The 23,443-nt window shown below is 31.4% G+C and overlaps 1 protein-coding gene across 1 annotated transcript; it reads right to left on the bottom strand.

The window, feature by feature from the left end:
• Positions 1 to 16,138: 16,138 nt before the first annotated feature.
• On the bottom strand, positions 16,139 to 17,715 carry LOC129287844 (repetitive proline-rich cell wall protein 2). The gene has a single exon (XM_054924092.1). The coding sequence runs from the start codon at positions 17,684 to 17,686 to the stop codon at positions 16,457 to 16,459; it is 1,230 nt and encodes a 409-aa protein (XP_054780067.1). The 5' UTR covers positions 17,687 to 17,715; the 3' UTR covers positions 16,139 to 16,456.
• Positions 17,716 to 23,443: the final 5,728 nt, after the last annotated feature.

Here is a 23,443-nt window from a genome sequence, read left to right as displayed (position 1 = left end):
AGATTACCCATGATTCCAGCTCATATAATGTTGCACTAGATGTCCTATGGTGCTAGCCCGACCTTATGAATTTGTTCACTCATATCTCCACACACACACATCCACATATACCCTGGGTGAACTCCCACCCCCTATGATCATGCTTTTTAAATTTCACAACATATCAATCACTACTTTCATAATTTCTATTACATAGTCATATATAAATAAATTCATTACAATTTGAGATCCAATAAAAGTTCTGTAAATATTCCTAAATCATATTACATGCTAAAATCATTTGTAATGTAAAATCATGTACCAAAAGCACAATCATCAAAATCATAAGCTGACACATGCATATTCACTTCTACATAGTTATAATAGCTAATAAACATAATGAACTATATGGTTACCTCAACCCTTCTATTCAATAGAAAGGTTACCCATGTCTTTCCTCAACCTTACTCACTTTTTCTTACTATTCAATTCATCACACACAAGAATCTACATAATTTAGGCACCCAGAGTCAATTTCATCATTGATAAAAAGTGCCAACTATAGTAATCAAGCACCTAATCACTATCATTTCTTCTCTTCATACTCATTTACGTGCATTATAACCAATTACCACTCAATACAACTACTAACCTTCACCTAGTCAGATTTCTCTCATTATTGTCTTTCTAAACTAGGTCAAATTGAGTCTATAGCTTCAAAGCTCTATCATTTCAATTCAAACTAGTCATAAAGTATTAGTTTAGTCCTAAAGGACCTTTATATTACTATAGGTTAAGAAATTATTTCCTTAAAACTTTCAAATTTAATTTCTCAATAGTTAAAACTAAGAGAAATTAGGGTAGAATCAGAGGTTAAGGCAGTATGAGACTTATCCGATAAGTAATAGGTCGGAAATGTCATCCTTTCTCTCAAAAACCAAAGCCTTAGCAAAGGATCACTTCTTCTCCATGCTTGACCCCTCTTTTCCTGATCTCTCTTCTGTGTTTCATGAGTAGACATGTCCTTATTTACCAAGTTTTTGCACCATGCACTAAGGCGCATTCATCCTTAATCATTGAGTGTGGCATAGTAAGGGAAATCCTCACTATATTCATATGCTCCGCTTCAAGATGCCATTCTTCTACTCATATCTGTTTATATAACATCCCAAAGAGTTAAAATACATATCACTATCCAGAATCCTAATCTCACCTTAAATCACTAATTCATTCTGAAATCAGTTATTAATATAGGATTAGAAATTTAGGATGTTACACATTGAAATGGAATACTTCTCTTAGTGAACCTCTGATTCTAACCTTATCACAAACTTTCTCAATGACTTGATTAATAGGATGAGACTTACTATATGTCTAACCTCTTGGAAGAGTATTGGTTTGCTCATTTTTATTGTAAGTCATAAGTTCATTGTTGGTTTGATTCTCCTCCTTATCTGTCAATGAAAGGTCACCAAGAGGGAGATTTATGGTCTCACCCTCTTTCATTTCATTTGAAGAAGATTCCTCAAATCTGACATGGATAGACTTTTCAACAATTAAAAGTTCTTTTGTGAAAGACTTTAAGTAACTAACAAGACAACTCTATTACTTTTAGAATCAAATTTATCTAAATTATCTTTCCTATTATTAAGAAAAAAACACTTACAACTAAAAATATGTAAATGAGAGAGATTAGGGCTTTTTCCCTTATATAGCTCATATGGACTCCTGCCTAAAATTGGCCTCACATAAGCTTTATTGGTGATGTAGCATATTGTGCTTATTGTATCTACCCAAAATTATATTGAGGGCTCCTTTTTATTTAGCATAACTCTTGCCATCTCCTTTAGATTTCTATTTTTCCTTTATACCACTCCATTTTATTAGCATGACTAATTCCTTGTGCTTGACAATACTTAACAAAACTAGAATTATCAAATTCTCCACCATGATCACTTCTAATCTTCACAATTTTTGAGTCCTTTTCATTTTGATCCTTTGTAGGAAAGGCAACAAAATATTTAAAGGCCTCATCCTTATGAGACATGAAGATGGTCTAGGTAAATCTTGAAAAATCATCAACATTGACAAATGTATAGAGATTATCACCAATACTTTTTACTCTATTCAGACCAACTAAGTCTGTGTGCAACAATTGAAAAGGTCTAGAAGTAGTCACATTTTTGGTTTTAAAGGTGGTCTTAACTTTCTTCCCCTTTATGCAAACATAAAAAATCTTTTTAGCATCAAATCTAATTTTTGGTAAGCTAATGAGAAGATCATTCTTCACAAGTTTGTTTAGTTGCTTTATGTTCACATGTGTTAATCTTCTATGCCACAACAGGCTTTTATCACTCATAGTGATTAAGCACTTAGTGTTTATAGAAGCATCATCATCTAAATCAATGGTATACACATTTTGAACTCTTCTCCTAACTAAGATGATTTTTCCTATCTTTGAAGATTTCTTATCAACCTTACTTGTACCTATGATTATGCCTTTATCATTATTTCTAAAAGTGATAGTTCCTTTATTTATTTTAGCAATGTAAATAAACATAGAGATGCTCTCAATCATGTGCTTGGAGAAACCATTATCTATGTACCTTTTTTCTCTAGTTGTCCTCCTTAAAACCTATAACAATGTCAAGTTTTCATATGTACCTAACTCTATTTGGATCTTGAAGGGTTAGTGGACCCCTTTGGAACCTACTTCATATTTTCACTCAGCCCATTTTTCCTATAGTGACATGACTTAGTCATGTGTCTCTTCTTATTATATATAGTAAGAACAAATGAAATTGGGTGAGTTAGTCATTGGCAAGCACAAAGAAGTTCTTATAATAATTTTGCTTTAGCTTTAGCTTATAACCTAAACTATCTTTATCAAAAACACTTCTTTATTTACTTAAAATCATGTTTACATTTTATCTACCTTTAACAAATTTAACTAAAATGTTTTTTAAATCTTCCTTTTTAGCAACATGTAATTTACAATTAGTATATTGAATTTGAGTCTCATTTTCTAATAGATAATTTTTTTCAATGATTCATTCTTAGTTTTTAATAATGCATTTTCCTTTTTAAAAGACATAATTCTCTTCTTGGGTGATACCAAATATTTTGCAAGCTAAAGAGATTCACTATGTGGCTCTTTGAAAGAATTTTTCAATTCTTTAAAGGTAAACTCAAATTCAGAGTTTGTATCAAAATCATGTACATCATCATAATCACCTCTTTCCATTAAGAAAATGTTGGCTTCATTAGCTTTAATTCCTTATCATTGTTGCCCCCATATAAAAGAGAGATAAGCCTTGAATTTATTCTTATCATATTTGTTGCTTTTGCTCTCTTGGGCTAGTAGGCATTCAAATTTTATGTGCTCAGGCTTCTTATATTTGAAGCATGTTATTTTCTTCTATTTTTTCTCCTTCTTGAAGTCCTTCTTTAGGAATCTTCTTTTAAAGTTCTTCTCTCTAAAAAAATTTCAAAATTTCATAACAAACACAGCCATTTGTTCATTTGAATCCTCATTGTCACTAGATTCAAAATTGAAGTCATCCTTAGAGGCCTTGAAAGCTAAGGTTTTCTTATTTTTAGCATCTTCCTTTAACATGGGAAGCTTCCCTTCATGTTTTTCAAGATTGACAAATAAAGCAACAACAAAGATCATGGAAGCACCTTTAGCTTCCTTTATGGCAATGATCTTGAGCTACCATTTAGCTGGTAGGGCTCTCATTAACTTTTTACTTGCTCTTTTTAAGGATATGTCTTTCCTAATATAGAAAACTCATTGATTATGTGAGTATATCTTACTTGTAGCTCCTTGATATTTGCTTTAGACTTCACCTTGAAGAGCTCATATTCTTAAGTCAAGGTGCTCAGTTTGTTCTATTTGACACCTTCAATGCCTCTTAAGAGCACCCACATTTCTTTTGCTATCTCTAAGTTGTTTACTTAGAAGTACTCTTGTTGGCTCAGTGCATTAGCTACAATCAGCTTGGCCTTTGAATTTAGAAGCATTACATTCTCCTCTTTTTCCATTAGCTCATCTCTACTTTTTTTTTTAATCATCAAGCCATCTTATTCTTCTAAGGGTATATAGGGACCTTTCTTCACAATGCCTTATAAGTCCAAATTAGATGCCTTAAAGAACCCTGTCACCAAAACCAATCATAGAATCCTCATTTTGCTCTTCCAGAATGTATAGTTTTCACTATTGAATCCTGAAGGCCTATTGATCTCTGCACCTTTATGAAGAACACTGTCACCAAAACTAGTCTTAGGATCCTCTTTAACTTTTAATCAAGAGATTGAGCTTTGATACTAAACACTGGATAAGGCTAGTGGCTAAGAGGGAGAGTGAATTGGGTATTAAATTTTCACAAAACTTTTTCCAACCCAAAAATAAAGATGAACTCAAAACAAACAAGTGTGGAAAGATGTTATTTTGGTTCAACCTAATCACACAGCCTACTTTCAGTCCCCAAGATCACACTTGAAATTTTTTTATAACTGCAAGTTGAATTTGGTGCTTGCCACCACGGTACAAATCATGAGATTATACTAGTCTTGATTTTAAAAAAACTCAAAATACTTGTAAGTACAAACAACCATTTAGGAAAAAACTCTTCCTAATATTTTAGAGAAGTATGAAAAAGAGCTTTTCAAAACAATAACTTTCTAAAGAGAAAATAGAGTACAATAAAAGATTATAAACTAGTTGAGAATTTTTTTGACAAAATATTGAATATAATTTGGTAAGAATTGAATGCAAAACACTTAATGCTCAAAGAATTGTTACCCACTAGCTTAAATGATGTCCTATTTATAGTTTGGCATCAAAAAAGATGTTAGGAACACTATAGGTAAGAATTATAGCCATTGGAGACGTGCAGAAGTAAAGAATACTAGAAAAAGCTTTTTTTTCTATGAATAGCATTACATGCTTGTCAGAGCTTGATTCACATATATATTGGTAAGGGGACATGCATAGATTGGTTTAACTCACAAAGGCTTGGTTCACTTCTAGCTATTTCAAGCATGAAAGCTATATGGTTCAACTATGTATTAGAGATCAAAAGATCCTTACTTTCACTATAGGTTTAAACATTCATGGGTATAGACTAGTTCAAGTGTATTGGAAATGTGCTCTCTATAAGGTAGAACATGCTCAAGTCACTAATAAAACAAGCTTGAATTGACTTGCTCAACTTTAAGAGTCTCTAAGTCAAACTTTAAAGAAACTGAGTGTAAAAACCCATTCAATGTGAATCACCAAGGTAACATGCTTCGATTAGACAAAGGCACACTTCAAGCTAACATACTAGGATAATTCAAGTGTTTATAACATTTAACTCAAATGAGAATTGGATCATAAAAGCATGTCCATAAGTAATGGCTAATTCAAGCATGTGCTTAACCTAAGACAAGCAAGTTCTAAGCAAACCTAAAACACTTACCATCATTGAAGGCTCAAACATGTGCTCTCTTTTTTCCTTTGGTTTCACCCATTACATTGGCATTTCTAAGCTTGCTAATATTACTACTAGAAAAAGTGCCTTTAACATCCCCTTTTAACATGATTTTCTAAAAATTTCTTGTTAAAAATAAGGCAGTGGAAGTAAAGTAAATAAGTGAAAAATTGTTACTGTCGGTTTGTAAAAAACCAACGTCAAAAAGTATTTCAACGTTAGTTACAATATGAACTAATGTTGAAACTTAGTTTTCCATGTCGGTTGTTATAGAACCAATGTGGAAAATTAGCTTGAAAAAAAAATAAAACCTACTTGTTTCAATGTCGGTTAATATTTAACTAATGTTGAAACTAGAAACGATGTCAGCTATGATGTCATTTCCTATAGCCGACATCATTTCCCCTTTTAATTTTAGATCTGTAAGAATGGATGCCATTCGCACTGTGTGTCCTTTTTTCTCTTCTCTCCCAGTTTTAAAATTCTTAGTTCCCCATTGCAGTGCATCATCCAACTACTCCTCTATGAGGACTATCATTGCTGAAGAAGTAGAGATCATCCACCTCCACCTCTGCCGTTAAAGGTGATTTTTGCCTCCTTTTTTTTTTGTTCTCGTTACCATTCATATCTTTTTGTGATTTTAAAGCTTTTGAGTTGCATTTTCTTCATTTTTCTTTCTGGGTCAAGTTTATTCTTTAATTTGGGGTTTCTATTTGCTTTATTATTTCTTCCATTATGAGTGAATATTCTATTTTAGAGGGTAGTTGCTTCTTCCTCTTCTTTCATTGTTGGGTGTTTCTCCAAGTTGGTTTTTTGAGTTGCATTTTGGTGTCCATATATAAATGCCAAGTAAGTATCATTATTTTTTTTTTCATTTTTTCTTTGATTTATGAAAATTATATGAGCTAGTTATATATGTTTATGAAAATTATTTTGGTATTCTTTGATTTATGTTGTAGTGCCTGATTATATATATACATGTGAATTAAATAATATTGGTGTCCATATATCAATTAAGAATCATTTTGCTATTTTTAAAATTTTTATAATTATTAAATTTCCTTTCTTTTGTGTAAATGTTGTTGGATAGAGGAATTAAATTTATTGTGATGAATATTGTTGGATAAAGGAATAAGATTTATACTTATTTAAATGAACTAAATTTGTTGTGTGATGAATATATTATGATGAATATTGCTGGATAGTATAGCAAAATCTATATTTGTTTATAGGAATTGTTATATGTTTAAATTTGCTTTGATTTACTTAACTTTTTAAATTTCTTGAGATTTGAGTTAAACTTTATTGTTATTGAAATTTTGGGAGGTCCTATTTTAAGGAAAACTCTATCAATTTTTTTTATGATATTTACAAAGTCTATATATATACACACACACACACACAAAATATAGTAATGACTTGGAAGTTTGAGTTGAACTTTATTGTTGTTGAGATCTAAGTTGAATTTATTTTTTGTTAAAATTTTAGAGGTACTATTTTAAGGGAAAATTCTACCAAAATATTTTAAATTAAGTTAGAAAAATTTTAAATATAATATGTTGATTAATTAGGTTGTTAAACAATGGACTATAGTTGGATGAAAGTTAGGAGAACAAGTGAAGAATATAAGAATGGGGTGAAATATTTTCTTAAATTTGCTAAAAGAAATGTTCAAATGGACTGTATTTTTTGTCTATGTGTAAAATATTTAAATGAGAATCGATTAGGTATTGATGAACTAAGAGAGCATTTGCTCTATGATGAGATAACTTTGAGGTATAAAATATAGATATGGCATGGTGAAATCGAAGGATTGAATTCTATGTCTTAAGAGAAAGAAGTAGGTGAGAATGCTTGGGATGATAGAATAAAGGATATGATCCGTGACATTGGAATGGAGTCCTTTATGCAAGCACATGCATATGAGAGCTTACAAAATGATGCAGAGAAGACTTTGTATTTGGAGTGTAAAAAGTATATACGTTTAGTGAGTGTGCTGAGCTTGGTCAACTTGAAGGCAAGATCTGGGTGGACCAATATGAGTTTTACTTGATTGCTTGAATTGTTGGTAGATATATTTCTCAATAGTAATATGCTTCCTAACCGTTACTACAAGGCTAAGAAAATCTTGTGCCCGATGGGTATGCAGTATAAAAAAAATACACACTTGCCCTAAAAAAATACAAGTTTGACTATGTGTTGTACATAAAAGAATACGAAGGGCTACATAAATGTCCAAAATATAGGGCATCACGATACAAAGTAAAGAAGGATATCGATGGTGATGGTAATGAGATAACTAAAGGCTTACCTTTGAAGGTGCTGTGGTATCTTCCATTAATACTGCAATTCAAGCATTTGTTTTCTAATGCCACTTAAGCAAAGAATTTGAGATGGCATCTTGATGAGAGAATATCTTATGGTAAACTTCAGCATCTGATTGATTCTCCTCAATGGAAGATGATAAATTAAACTGGTAATGAGCTAATTCTTTTGGTGATTTACAACTTAGATTTTGTATGGATGGCACATAATTCTTTTGGTGATTTACAATCTACCTCCTTGGTTGTGCATGAAACACAAGTATATCATGTTAACCATGATGATCTCGGGACCAAGAAAATCAAAAAATTATCAATGTATACTTGGCACCCTTAATCGAGGACTTGAAGATGATGTAGGAGGAAGGCGTTAATGTCTTCAATGCTTACCAGCAGCAACAGTCTTTAAAGCTATGAGCCATGATTTTTTGCATGATAAATGTCTTTTCTACATATGAAAACTTGTTTGGGTATAGTGTGTAATGTTTGCCTTGACATTACTAGGACACAGAACATGACACATAACACCGTTATATGAACTAGGATTAATTACATTCTTTATATAAGGTTATCATAACTTAAGGGTTAAGGAAAATTTTAAAATATTAGGATCCTAATAAACCTTTTTTAAAATGATGTTTGGGCTCAAACCATAGTTTAAAACAAGTTAAACAAAGTAACGGAAGTATAGAAATCAATTACAATCCTCAAAAGTATCAAATTGGGCATTCTAGAAATTCTCTTAAAATGTACCGTTTGTCGTGGTGTATGTGTCATCCGTTAAGGCGAATGGAATAGAGAGACTACATCCCTCACTGTGTAGTACTCGTAGAGTGCAAGCCTTATGCCACGGTACAATGTTGCTATCATAACAGCACCTCCGGCCAACTTTTAGAGTGTGCCATTTTGCCATCTGATGTTTTATTTTAGCGATTCAAGTGTCCATACGTAACTCTTTAAGCTATCTAGTTATTGGCACTGATCTTATACTAGTACACTTTATCATTCAAAAGTTGGACACCCAGACATGAAATTGTCTACTTTTAATTCAAAACAACAACCTAGGTGTCCAAACTCACTAACCTAATACCAAGAACCTTAGAACCACTTGAACCAACTCAAATGGACCACAAATAACCTGATTAACTAATTATACAATAACAATAGCATTAAAAATATGAATGGGCTAATAAAACCCCAGTTTCATAATATTCAAGGGGTAGCATTATTCACATATCACAATTCCCTTAGCCAGTCAAACACACCAAACATCATAATATCACTTGCATTAGTATCTCGACACCTGACGACAATTTCATCACAGTTACAACATCCTAGGTCGAGATATCACAATCACATAATATCATACAAGTGAATCAAAACAATATATGTCCCCAAGTTGGCATATTCATATAAAAATTCATTACAAAACTAAAAGAGTGGGGAAGAGCTATACAAATCTCAACTCCTTAGATCCCCAACCAATTTTTCCTTCCCTTTGTCCCTATCGGAGCCTTTACCTGTATAATATAACCATGGGGTTATGAGTTGAGGACTCAATAACCAAATAATCTAAACAAATTACTTATGAGTAAGAACAGTAAGTGAGTATGTGAAGTGGCCATAAAATATATGATTTAGATATCAAGTTTATGTATATACGCATGACTATACAATGATGATATGCATGATCAACATACCGCCTTATACCTCCTTATTTCCTCCAATTGAATCTATGGGTTGACAATTATTAGAACCAAGTCCACATGACTAGACTGGCTCAAGCTCACCAGTCATATGAAATAACCTCGGCCAAAGGAGACTTCACCTATTATGGACCACAGATTCCCCCTTTCCTAGAATACTTAGGGTGTCATATGCCCAATCTATTTCAAATAATACTACAGCTTCCAAACAGGAATAAGACTATGTATCGAGGAATCTATAATGCTAGTATATCATATGAATTTCAAAAAATGTTCCCTAACAACTCTAAGATGAACTCCCACCCTTTCACAATGATCATGCTCAATAATTCCACATATATAGTCACATACATGCAATGTTCTTAGACAATTATTACCATAACAAATCATTTAGTTTTAAATATGCATATCTCTGTGTGTGTGTGCAGGCGCCTAAATTTTAACATAATCCTCTTTCTAAAAACCCCATTTATGCAAACATATGAGTAACTCCACTTTATATAAAATTCTAAATTTCAAACATTGTATACTACAGTAGATGGCACAAAAAGGCTCATCACATTTTGGGCCTCTCTCTATGCTCCAATCTACTTAAACTCTAATTTAGCCATCTTTCAAGGCTATCCAATGTTCTATAAGCCTCATTAGTCATCCAAAAATATCATTAACTTATAAATCACCTAATTTTACAACTATGGCCTTTTTAAACACTTAAATTTTAAAGTTTAAAACTTAAGATTTTACACAATGTTAAGGGGCATAAAGCGCATCCTATTTATAAAGAAGGCACACACTCTTAACATCTAAAGTATGGAAAGAAGATAGTCTATCTTGATTATCATAGATTGAAAAAGGCTTTTAATTGCTCACAAGAGTATGAATTTGCTCTTAAGGCATTAACTGGGGAGCAAGTTTATCAACGAGTGGAAAGGATCAACGTAATCTTTAGTAAGAATCAAAAAATTGCAAGTAAGAAGAATTTATGGAAAAAGTAGTCTATCTTCTTTGATCTTCCATATTGACAGTGTCTTGATGTAAGGCATTATCTTGATGTGATACATGTGGAAAAAATTGTTTGTGATAGTCTTGTGAGCATACTTCTGCACATTAATAGAAATACTAATAATGGGAAAAATGCTAGACTAGATTTGGCTGAGATAGAAATAAGAGAATGATTATTTGCACAATAAGAAGAGGGAAAAAGGACTTATCTACCCCTTATGGCATACACACTTTCAAAAAAAGGAGAAATCAAACTTTTGTGGGTGTTTACACTGTGTTAAAGTTCCCCAAGGATATTCTTCTAATATGAGAAATCTTGTGTCAATAAAAGATTTAAAGTTAATAGGCTTGATGTCTTATGAATGCCATGTATTAATGCAACAATTATTACCAATTGCTATTCAAGACATATTGAAAGATGATGTGAGGCATACAGTTACAAGGCTGTATAGTTTCTTCAATTTTTATTTGCAAAAAAGTCGTTAACCTTAATAAGTTAAATGAATTGAAGAATGAAGATTATATCATTTTGTGCCAACTAGAGATATACTTTTGTAACATCCTAATTTCCTAAATTCTGAAACTAATTACTAATTGAGGGTAAATTAGTAATTAGAGAGATTAGGATTTTGGATGACAATTTGGTGTTTTGACTCCTTAGGATGTTAAATGAGTAGATGCGAGTGGAAGGACTACATTTTGAAGTGAAGCGAGTGCGTGTGGTGAGGAGTTTCCTCATAGTGCCATGTGCCATGGCTAGTGTTGCCTACGCCATGGCACACAGCACAGAAGTTAGCTAATAAGGATGTGGTCAGCTCGTGGAAATTAAAAGGGAAGAGGGAGAATACATGAAAGATGAGAAGAGGAAGGCTTGGCTTTTTTAAGGCAACAAATCTTGGAAGCTCAGGAGACATTTACAGCCAATAGCTTTTTGAGTAAGTTTCGTACTACCCTTAGCTTTGATTCTATACTAATTTCTCTTAGTATAAGTTATAGAGAAATTGAATTGGGAAATTTTAATGGATTTGTTTCTTACCCTTTTGTAATAAAAATGTTCTCAAGAATTGAAGTACGGTGACATTATCTAATGGTCCAATCAAAATTTGGACACCTGGGTATAAAAAGTTACTTTTTCAAAGAAATTAACGAACTCAAGCACTCAAATCGATCCCTTAATCTCATTAGACCATTTTAAGCCTTAGACTAAGTCTAAAAAGACCTAACACACCTGATTGACCATAACATATCATATATATACACATGTATCAAAATTTGGCCATTCAACAGCCTATTTTCACAAAACACTAACTTTTTATAACTACTCACATCTCAACACAAATTGATCAACTTGGCCATTTTCACTATAATATCACTATAAGTCACCACTTTACATATTCACAATATATTTATAACTAAAGCTTAACCCCTATCAATCATTTCACCACACATTTCTATATATGGGTTGAGATTCATGAATTCACTATTGTTTTCCTACAATTCACAATTCAAAACATGCATGAAAATCATATGGCAACTTATATACACAAATTCACATTAAATTAGTTCATTACACAAAACTTAAAGATTCTCATAGCCATGACACCACTATACCGGTCCAAATTCTTTTCCCTTACTACTCTGTCTTGTAAAAATGTAATCATGGGGGTGAGATAATAATCTTAGTAATAGAATAACTCTCTACTATCGACTATCATGTGCAACTATACAAAAGTATAATATAATATACAAGTAAACAAAACATATACATATGTTTCACTTCAAATCACATTAATATAACATTTCACCACTTTTAAAAGTATGTTCACCACTATTCACCACTTTTCATCATTTTTCTAGCATATAGCATGATCACTATCGACTAAACCTCCAAATCACCCTGACTTAAAACCATAGGCTCGCCTTAGGCCAATATACACTCTAGATGGCCCTGAGCTTACCTTCAGTCATAGAATCACTAGGCTAAAGGTGTTTTATCTCACTTTCAAACTATAGTTTCCCTCAATACACATAATGAAGTGTCGTTGACTCCAACACCATATCATATTGATATTAAGGAGTTTGAATCTCCAACACCACACCTTAATATGCACTAAGGAAATAATCTCCAACATTGCACCGTGAAAGGCACTAAGGAGATACAATTCTCCAACACCTCACACCATCGGGCACTAAAGAGAATAATGCTATATGGTCTTTCACTACGCTCCACACGAGTGAACTCCCACCCCTATGATCATGTTTTTTGAACCAATTATAGGTTCCTAATCACTACCACACACACACACACACATATAAGACTACACGATTTCACTTGTTTACTTATCCAAAGTTCATTTTCATGTCATATTCATGCAATAAGACAAAACATGCTCAGCTTAAAATAGTTTCATGCAATAAATAGCATACTAACACATAGTTACAATAAATAATCAAATAAAGAAAGTTATTCAGTTACCTCAACCTTTTTGTCACTAAAAAGGTTTCCCATGGTACTTTCTCAACCACTAGCTTGTCTCTACAAGCTCCCTTTCTTAACTTACTCATGGAATATGCCAATCTACAAACAATTGTCACTATTAGTCAATTGATTCAATTGACTAAAAGCACTAAACGGCTATTTATAGCTATATTTAACCATTCATTACTTTTCACTTAGTCCATCTAAGTCAATTACTACCAATTATCACTTTACATCACCTCAAACGATCACACTCTGCTTAAACATGATTTTCACCCTTAATTTCCATTCAATTAAGGTCAAATTTAAGCTTACGAGTTTAAAGCTCTATCATTCAATTCCAAACCAGTTACAAAACTGTAATTTAGCTCTTGACAACCTTTTTATTACTATAGGGTAAGAAACTAACCACTTAAATTTTCTCGATTCAATTTCTCTATAACTCATACTAAGAGAAATTATAGTAGAATTGGAGGTAAGGGTCGTACGAAGCTTACCCGATAAGTTACTGGTCAAAAATCTCTTCTTAATCCTACTAAACCTTTGGCCTAGCACTGAGATGGCCTCCTCTTCTCTTCTTTCGTGTGTTTTCTCCTTTTTTCCTCTAAAATCATGAGCTCCACATGCATAAATCAGATCATTTTCTGTGCCATGTGCAACAGAATAGGTAGCATTGTGCCGTGGTGTGTGACACAATGAGGAGAATCCTTACCGCACACATACACTTCACCCCAAAACATGGTTCTTTCACCCATATCGGTCCATTTAACATCCCAACAAGTCAAATTATCAAGCAATCATCCAAACCCCTAATCATTCGCTAATTACTAATTTTTCCCTTAGTAATAGCTAATCACAGGATTAGAAAATTAAGATGTTACAAAATTGCTTTGGATTGTGTATGCTTTAAGGAAATAAATGTTTGTGCATGAAAAGGGATTTTAAGGAAATGGAATTCAAAGAAATGGTTTTTAGTAGAAATGCATGATTATATATGTATATATGGATTTGAATACAAATCACTTGTTGCATGCAAGCAAGATCATAGAAGGGTAGGAGTTCACCCATAGGGAGAAGTAGTGAGAAGTCTATATGGCATTATTCTCTTTAGTGCTTGATGGGGTGTGGTGTTAGAGAATTTCATCTCCTTAATACCTATTAAGGGGCGGTGTTGGAGATTATCTTCTTAGTACCTATGTAGGATGCGGTGTTGGAGATAACAGCTCCTTAGCATCCGTGTGATGTGCTATTGGAGTAACAACACCTCAATCATTGTGTGTGATAGGGGAAATCATAGTCTAAAAATGGGACAGAACACCTTTGGCTGGGTGATTCTACCACTAACAGTGTGACTAGGTCAATAAGTGTGTGTTAGCCTAATAAACGCCTATGGTTTTAATCAGGGTGACTTGAAGGTTCAAATGGCAGTTGATCATATTAGTGGTGATAATTTATTGTGAAAAATTTTACATCTAAAGATAATTATACTTTTGTAATGTTTTTTCATTTACAAATGATAATAGTGCATTTGAGACATATTATTTGTTTACATTTGGGGAACGCAAGCAAAAATCATCAGTGGAATGGATTTACCCAAATGTAAGTATGAACCATTAAATTTCATTTTTAACTATCCCTCACATGTTTTTTTTAATTTTAAATTTTCATTTATTTCAATGTTGTAGGTAGCCAAGAAGCACAGAATGTGGATATTATATTATCCGTTATATGTATGAGATAATTATCAAGTAGAAGTATAAATTACAAGTTTTTTTTGTGATTTTAGTTTAATTTCTTGTATTTAATTCCTTAAATATTATTTAATTAATTTTATTAGTTAGATTTTTGATAATACGAAGCCTCATAATGAAGCAAAGATTGACGGCATTCGAGATATTTTGGTTTAATAATTTCTCCAAGAATACTTTCAAAGTGATGAAGAGGTTTAACAAATTCTATAATTTTTTAGTAGTTGAACAAACATATATATATATATATATATATATTTGTAAATATAAATTAAGTGTAGTTGTAACTTATAGTTTAGTCATTATCATTCTATTGGCTGGCAGTTTATAATTGTTGTATAGTCTATAAAATGTTCAGGTTTTATGTTTTGGATGTAGAGAAAAATAAATGTAATTTTTTTTAAAAAAATCAACTTTTAACCACGGTTATTTTAAAACTGTTATTTACAAATAACCGTGGTTAAATTTTTTTTAACAATGGTTTTAAAATAAGATGGTTAAAAGTTTATTTTTTTAAAAAAAAATTCAATTGTTGTTTTCTGGTACTTTCAACATCAGTTATTTAATAATCGGCATGGAAAGTATACTTTTCACTTTATTTTTTTTAGCTTCCCCTTTAAAACCAACATTATTGTTAAAAGTTCTCCCTACAGTGGTGTATACTCAAGCTTTGATGAAGATTAATCTCACTTATCAATAGGTATATAGCTACTGAATAGTTTAAATTGGGTTCTTAGCTTCCATTTGGTTACTTCGTAAATTAAATGTCTCCTTTGGTTTGGTTATGGCTGTGCTTTCATATGTGAGAGTAGATGGGGCAAGTGATGTGTCTTGGAGTAAGTTTTGTTCTGTTCTCTATATACCTATGCCATTTATTATGCTTTCTATAATGGGTCTTAAAAAATTGTGTGGAGGAAATTCATAAAATACTTATTATGAAAAGTTTTGCTATCACTTTCATTGAATAAAATAATCTTGTATAATCAAGATACTACTTGCCTATATATAACTCTAGTTATTAATACTTCTAGTTTTCTTTTTAAGTTTAAAACTCACTTGTTTAATTTGATAAGAAACAAGTGCCAAGTTTATATTTGTAACAGGTAGAATTTAATTGGTCTAACTGTACTATCGTGAAGTTGTGGATTCCCCCCCCCTCAAAGTGAAATAAGTCATCAGATGAACTCAATGGCCTAACCATAATGTCACATGAGCACGATCATTCAAAATTGAGTAGAATCTGTTTTGGGGTAATCGGTGATGGTTAGTGAATTATTTTATTTGCCAAACTGATATCACAGTTTTTACTTTTAGAATACCAAATTAAATTACTTGCTTCAAATCACCAGTTATTCAGTTCGTGTTCATTGATGGATATCTAAATGAGATTTGTTTGTTAGGAACTATAGCTACCAAAATATACTGTTCATTTCTTTTTTTGGTAGAAGCAAAACAGATAATTTTATTAATGATCAATATTACAATTTTATTATACATGCTTAACAACAATGCCAACGTAAAATAGAACTGGAAAAATATTAAAGAACACTTGTGACAAACTGCAGAGATCATGAGCTCGCTTATTTTTAGAATACCAAAATATGTTTAAGATCAAAAGATACTCAAAGTTCATGGTTGGTGAAGGAGGCTAGTGACCATAAGGTGGAGGTTGATAGCTTGGTGGCTTTTAAGTAGGTTGCTTTTCAATAGGTACTTCGTAAATGGGAGGCTTGTAAACTGGAGGTTTTTAAACAGGTGGTTTGTACGCAGGAGGCTTCTCAACTGGGGGCTTGTACAGAGGTGGTTTCTCAATAGGGGGCTTGTACACAGGAGGCTTCTCTACTGGGAGCTTGTAGACGGGTGGCTTTTCTACAGGTGGCTTGTACACGGGTGGCTTCTCAATAGGGGGCTTGTACACCGGAGGCTTCTCAATTGGGGGCTTATACACTGGTGGCTTCTCTATAGGGGGCTTGTACATGGGTGGCTTCTCTACAGGAGGCTTGTAGACTGGTGGCTTCTCAACTGGGGGCTTGTAGACCGGTGGCTTCTCAATTGGGGGCTTGTAGATGGGAGGCTTCTCAACTGGTGGCTTGTACACTGGTGGCTTCTCAACTGGGGGTTTGTATACTGGTGGCTTCTCTACAGGGGGCTTGTACATCGGAGGCTTCTCAATTGGTGGCTTATAGACAGGTGGCTTCTCAACAGGGGCCTTGTAGACTGGTGGCTTCTCTATAGGGGGCTTGTACATCGGAGGCTTCTCAACTGGTGGCTTGTAGACGGGTGGCTTCTCAACTGGAGGCTTGTAGATGGGTGGCTTCTCTACAGGGGGCTTCTCAACTGGGGGCTTGTAGACCGGTGGCTTCTCTATAGGGGGCTTGTACATCGGAGGCTTCTCAACTGGTGGCTTGTAGACAGGTGGCTTCTCAACTGGGGGCTTGTAGATGGGTGGCTTCTCTACAGGAGGCTTGTAGATGGGTGGCTTCTCAACTGGGGGCTTGTACACCGGTGGCTTCTCAACTGGTGGCTTGTATACCGGTGGCTTCTCAACTGGGGGCTTGTAGACCGGTGGCTTCTCTACAGGAGGCTTGTAGACCGGTGGCTTCGCAACTGGGGGCTCATATACGGGTGGCTTCTCAACTGGGGGCTTGTACACTGGTGGCTTCTCTATAGGGGGCTTGTAGACCGGTGGCTTGTCTACAGGGGGCTTGTAGAGGGGTGGCTTCTCTACAGGGGGCTTGTACATCGGTGGCTTCTCAACTGGGGGCTTGTAGACGGGTGGCTTCTCAACTGGTGGCTTGTAGACGGGTGGCTTCTCAACAGGTGGCTTGTAGATAGGTGGCTTCTCAATAGGTGGTTTGTATACTGGTGGCTTCTCAACTGGTGACTTATAAGTGGGAGGTTGATAGTAATATGCAAAAGTAGGAGTGGTGAGAAACACCACTCCTAAAAGGAGCAATACTAAGTGTTTAGAGAACATTGTTGAACTTAAACTTGTGTTTATGCAAATCTTAGAGTAAGGCCCCTATTTATAGTAGAGCAGGCGAAGGGAGTAGGTTTGGAGATGTTGTGGATCTAGTATATTTTAATATGAAAATAAATGAATTATTAATTAAGATAATATTAAAAAATAAAGTCAAGGCTAGGTGTTAGGTGCGAACTCAATCACAATATCTGCTTGCATGCATGTGGATAATTGAGAATCTTGCATTTTCTTCCCATTCTTTGAATAATGCCTCTTTCTTTTCTTTTCTTTTTTTTTTTCCATTGCTTATACTCTTTGGAAATTGCAAGAGTTAATCATGTGTGTGTATAAAATAGACACTTCCAATTACTATTATGTATATCTGGTAAAAAAAAATAGTATCTTGTATATCCAACTTATTTTAGTGCAGAAATTATATTAAATGAATCATTTATTCATATATGTCACTCTAAAATATTTTCAACCATTTATTAGAAATACTAGTCTTATATGCATGCATAAGAAAACTTTACAAATATAATTGTTTTGGATGATTAGTTGATGGACATGGATAATGCTTACTTGCTGGGAATGAATAGATTTATTTATTTATTAATTTATCTATACTTTGAATCATGGTTGATTTTGAATATATATATATATATATATAGAGTAGGAATAGAAATTCTAGATAATCGTCAGCTTGTCCACTAATTAACCACATCAAATTTATATAATATAATATTTTAAATAATATTTGTGCCATATCAACATGGATCGTTTCCTTCGACATTAGCATGTGCACCAGTTGATTCTAAATTATATTTAAAGGGAAAATAATTTCATTAATTCCAATTAGACGTGGCTACCATTTCCTTTTATTGTTCGTTAATTTTGTAAATACAGAATTTCAAAATTATTTATTAATTTATTAAATAGACTCTGATTATGATTTCTCAGGTAGAGACAAGGCTACGTAGAAATTTTCAGGAATGACACCTGCGTTCCAGCTAGATATCATATCATATCATGTCATTTATATTATATTATATTACCTATCACCATATTAAAAAAGTTAATGCAAAATTGTTTATGTTTTTCTCTTGGTTGGTGCATCCGTACGTGCTGGGTTTGGGGTGGGGTATGGCGTTTGACAAATTAACGCGTTGTTCATTTTGGCCATTTATAGATATTGCCCCTTATATCAATTATTATTTAGATCAAGCTTGTCAAGTGGAAAAGAGTGTCGGTGATTTTCCAATTATTATTTGAAGCTTTTACAAATATAGCACATATTATATGATCAAGTTAAATGAATAGCCCAATATTTATTATATTTTATATTATAGTCAGTCTATTATATTTGTCAATGATATATCCTTGTATATTAATGATAAATATTTTTTAAATTTTTAAATTTTTAATAATAAAATTCTTATATATCAATATGAACTGAATATACCCCTAAATTTTCAAAAATTTGGACCATTTTTTTTGGTGCAAGATTTTTTTCAGCCTATAAGCGAATTTATCTTTATTATTTTTGTTATTTTTAATTTTATTACTCTTGAGGAATTTATTCATATCGTTATTTCATAGGTTTCTTTTAAAGAGTCTATACAATGAGATTGATTTATTTACCACAAAAAGTAATAGTTATTAAGACAGTTACTAGCTAGTTTAGTTAAACAGGAATTCAGATATGAAGCGTGATTTTGAAAGAAAATACAAATATAAAATCACAAAAATAATATGTTTTTCAACAAGAACATGTTCTTGTGATTTCAAACTCCTTTTTAGAGCTATATGCTAATTAAGGCTCTCCAGAAGGTGGGTGAGTGAATCGTGCAAAAATCCGATTTATTATTGACCGAATATTTTAGGAAACTCAAGTGCGGAATATTAATTCCACGCCACTTTAAATAGCTTCACTTAAATATTATTTTTTATGCAGTTTTATGTATAACAATACTCCCTTCGGTCCCATTTATAAGGCATATTTTAGAAGATCTATTTAGTTTCATTTATAAGTCACAGTGCTTTTTAAGTAATATTTGAATTTTTAGGCAATATTTAAAATATATTTTCAAAATTACCCTTTATGAGAAAGAAAAACTAACATAGCATTACTTTTTATATTTGTTATATAGGAGCATATTTGAAATTTTACATACTTTATTTTTTTTACTTTTTTTGCATTGGTATTAATGAAGTTGGTAGAAATGACTTATAAAAAAGATCGGAAGAGTACATGTTAAGAATGGATAATGACTACTCGAAAATGTAAGGAGAGGAGAAATGAGTAAGAATAATGAAAAGAGACTATATCTTAACTCAAAAATAAATCTCAAGTCTCAAAATTATGTCATTTCTTTTTATTTTATATTAATTATTAAGCCAAAGTTTATCCTATATGTAAGACTTCTCGGTTTAAATCTACTCATGCCAAGAGAAGTATTCAAACATTTAAGTCATTTTTCCATGATTAAGGCAATGAAAAAGTGAGAACAAAAAAAAAAAGGTAACAGACATATTTCAGGTTAATAATGGAGTTAAATGACAATTTAGATCTTGAACTATAGGTGACAAGATGATCGGGTGATGAGGGCCCCATTTGTTAAAAGTAACGGGCATATCTTAGGTTAACGATAGGGGAAAATTGCTCCAAATTTAATTGTTCAAAACGTAAAATGTATCAAATATGAATTTATAATTTAAATTACTCCTAAGCTTATAGTTTAATGTCTAAATTACCATTTAACTCTTGTTATTAAAACATAGTTTATTATAGATTTTTTTGTTAATGAATTTTTTTTTCAGAAAATTATATTCAAGTCTATTACAACACAATTAGATACCACAAGTCCGCAACACAAGGTTTGACAATTTAACAGCTAAGTTGTTTTGTGATATTCAATTATGTTAATGGACTTAAATATAATTTTCTCAATTTTTTTATCACTACCTTTTTAAAAAAATATTAGGAACAATAATATATAGAATATAAACTGATTTGATCATCGTCTATGATGATGATGATGATGATGATGATGATGATGATGATGATGATGATGATGATGATGATGATGATGATGATGATGATGATGATGATGATGATGATGATGATGATGATGATGACAAAATGATGATGATGATGATGATGATGATGATGATAATAAAAGATGTTGATAATCATTTTCATTTAATTTGTTGTTGAAAAATTCTTCTCTCTCACACACAAACTAATATATATATATATATATATAAAACCAAAAAAAAATATATGAATGCTGTTAACAATTTTTCTTTTCTTTTCTTGTTTTTTTTAAATTCAACTTCATTAAAACATTTAACTAAAACGTGTAGAATACACAAGGTAAAAAGTTTCTTGAACTGATAAGTAGTGTTTGACAAACGAACGCGTTCTCGACATTTTGACCATTGATAATTGCCAATTGCAACTATATATTTAGTTTAAGCTTGTCAAGCTGAAAAGAGTGTCAGTGATTACTTAAAAAAAAAAAAAAAGTGTCGGTGATTTTCTCATTATTATAAATTCATTGCCTTCTTTATTGTGAAGAGTCTATTATTCTTTACCTTTGCATATCAAAAGAACATTGATTTCAAAAGATGACATTATTGAAGAACATAAAAATACAATTTATAAACCAGCTGTCTCATGGAGGCATTTTTTTAATTATAATAATTAGTTATCTCAATAGCAATGTTACTTCCTTTAGTTGAAAGAGATCATAAATTCAAACTCAATATTACCGTGTTTATATACATGCATGGATGCATGTGTCTTCCTTCCTTATAAAAAAAGGGCTAAGTTAAAAGTAAAATTAAAAAAAAAAAAAATTGAAAGCGTTTCTGAGAAAAGGCGTCTCTCTCATAGAAGTGCTTTTGAAAAGCATCGCCAATAATATTGAACCTAAAATCGTCACCTTATGGCACCTCATTGCCACGTGTCCGAAACCTCAAGCCCAATGTTGCCACGTCGCTGCCTTCATGTGTCTGTGATCTCATGCCATATGTTGCTATATATATATATATATATAGCCCCACCACTTTGCATGTTACCAATATTTCAACCCTTAATCTCACATTTTTCTAATTTGTGACCTACATTTTATCAAGCCGAGCTGTAATGCATTTACAGTTTTTATAAAAATTAAATAGAGAGAATTATATTAAAGGATCTTTGATGTGATATTTTTACACATGAGGCCCAAATAAATATGAAATTTCACTATAAGAATTTAGGATTAAATTGAAATTAAAATGGAAGGCAAAATGATTGAATTGAATCTTTATTGTAAATGTTAATTTCATATAGTTACTTGTTAAAATATTTACTTTATACATGTACAGTAATTATTTTAATAAATAAATATAAAGAATTAACAAGTAACATTAAGCGTTAAACAAGTATGTTATTGATGAGTTAACTTATAAAGTAAATATTTTTAACAACTATAAAAATTAACAAATAAAATTATGTGTTTAAGAAATATGTTAATTGAGTTGACAAGTTAATAAGTAACGTGAGGTAATTAATACGTAAAAGTAAAGAATTAAATAAGTAACCATAAAAAATTAATATGTAAAGTAAATATTTTAATAAGTAATTATAAAGAATTAACATGTTAAATAAAAATTTTAATTCATGAAGGTCATTTCACTCATTTTGTCCTTATATTTTAATTTAGTTTAGGCCCAAATCCTTGCAATGAAATTTCAACTTTATTTGAGCCTTTTTTTTAATAATGTCACATCATTAATATTTTATTAAAATTCTCTCAATTAAATATATATTATTTAACTGCATATATATTATATTTTATTTTCAATTAATAATGTCATAAAATAATTTATATTTATATGACTATATATATACTAAATTTTTAATAAATATAATTTTTAAGAAAAAAGAATTTAATTGAAACAAATTTTAAACATTAAATAATTTTCTTATAAATATTTTTAGCCAATTTTTAAATTTTAAATGATAACAATTAAGTATATAATTTATTTATAAATATGTATCATATCATGTTATTTATTTTTATCTTTATATCCTCCATATTTTCTTAAAATTTGATAAATTAATTCTTAAATTTTTATTTTCTACCAAAATGGTTAAATTTTTCTCCTTATTTTCTTAAAAATAAATTTTATCTATATTTTTTATTTATGGTAAAAATTAATTTTAATCATATAAATATTGTTAATTGTCATTTTGGAACAATTTTAAATTTTTTAATAAAAATTAATAACTTACAATACAAAATAATTATAAGAATCTCATATGTGACCTAGCTAATTTTTAATCATTCTTTAGGTTCTTTAAGTCTGCCTTATAACAACAAGATAGAATTGAGTAATCTTTTATATTCTTCTTAATATTCAGTTTATAAATATTTTACGGTGTTGAGATTTTTTTATGTGCTTATTGTAATAACTAATTATAAAAATCTTGTTAGTGACTTCTTTACATTGTTGAAAAAATTGAATTTGAAATATCAAATTTAATAATATTTTAACTGTGATGTATCTTTTATTTATCCTTTAAACAATTTGGATTTTAGATATTATAATTTACATTTAAGAATTTTTAAAATTTTGTATATTTTTATGTAAGTAAGTAAATATTTATGTATAAATTAAGCTAATTATAATTAGAAGTAATCAACCATCAAGCTTTTAATTATATTATGAATAATAAAGAACTAACAAATGATTCAAGAATTAAACTTAACACAACTTCAT

This window comes from Prosopis cineraria, unplaced genomic scaffold (genome assembly GCF_029017545.1).
Source record: "Prosopis cineraria cultivar Desert tree isolate PC_DT_omini unplaced genomic scaffold, ASM2901754v1 PC12, whole genome shotgun sequence".
NCBI classification, from domain to species: domain Eukaryota; kingdom Viridiplantae; phylum Streptophyta; class Magnoliopsida; order Fabales; family Fabaceae; genus Prosopis; species Prosopis cineraria.
This window is presented reverse-complemented; position numbering and strand designations above follow the sequence as displayed.

Coding starts and splice junctions, on each gene's coding strand:
- LOC129287844 (XM_054924092.1), bottom strand. CDS start 17,686: ATGTTCTCTAAACACTTAGTATTGCTCCTTTTAGGAGTGGTGTTTCTC.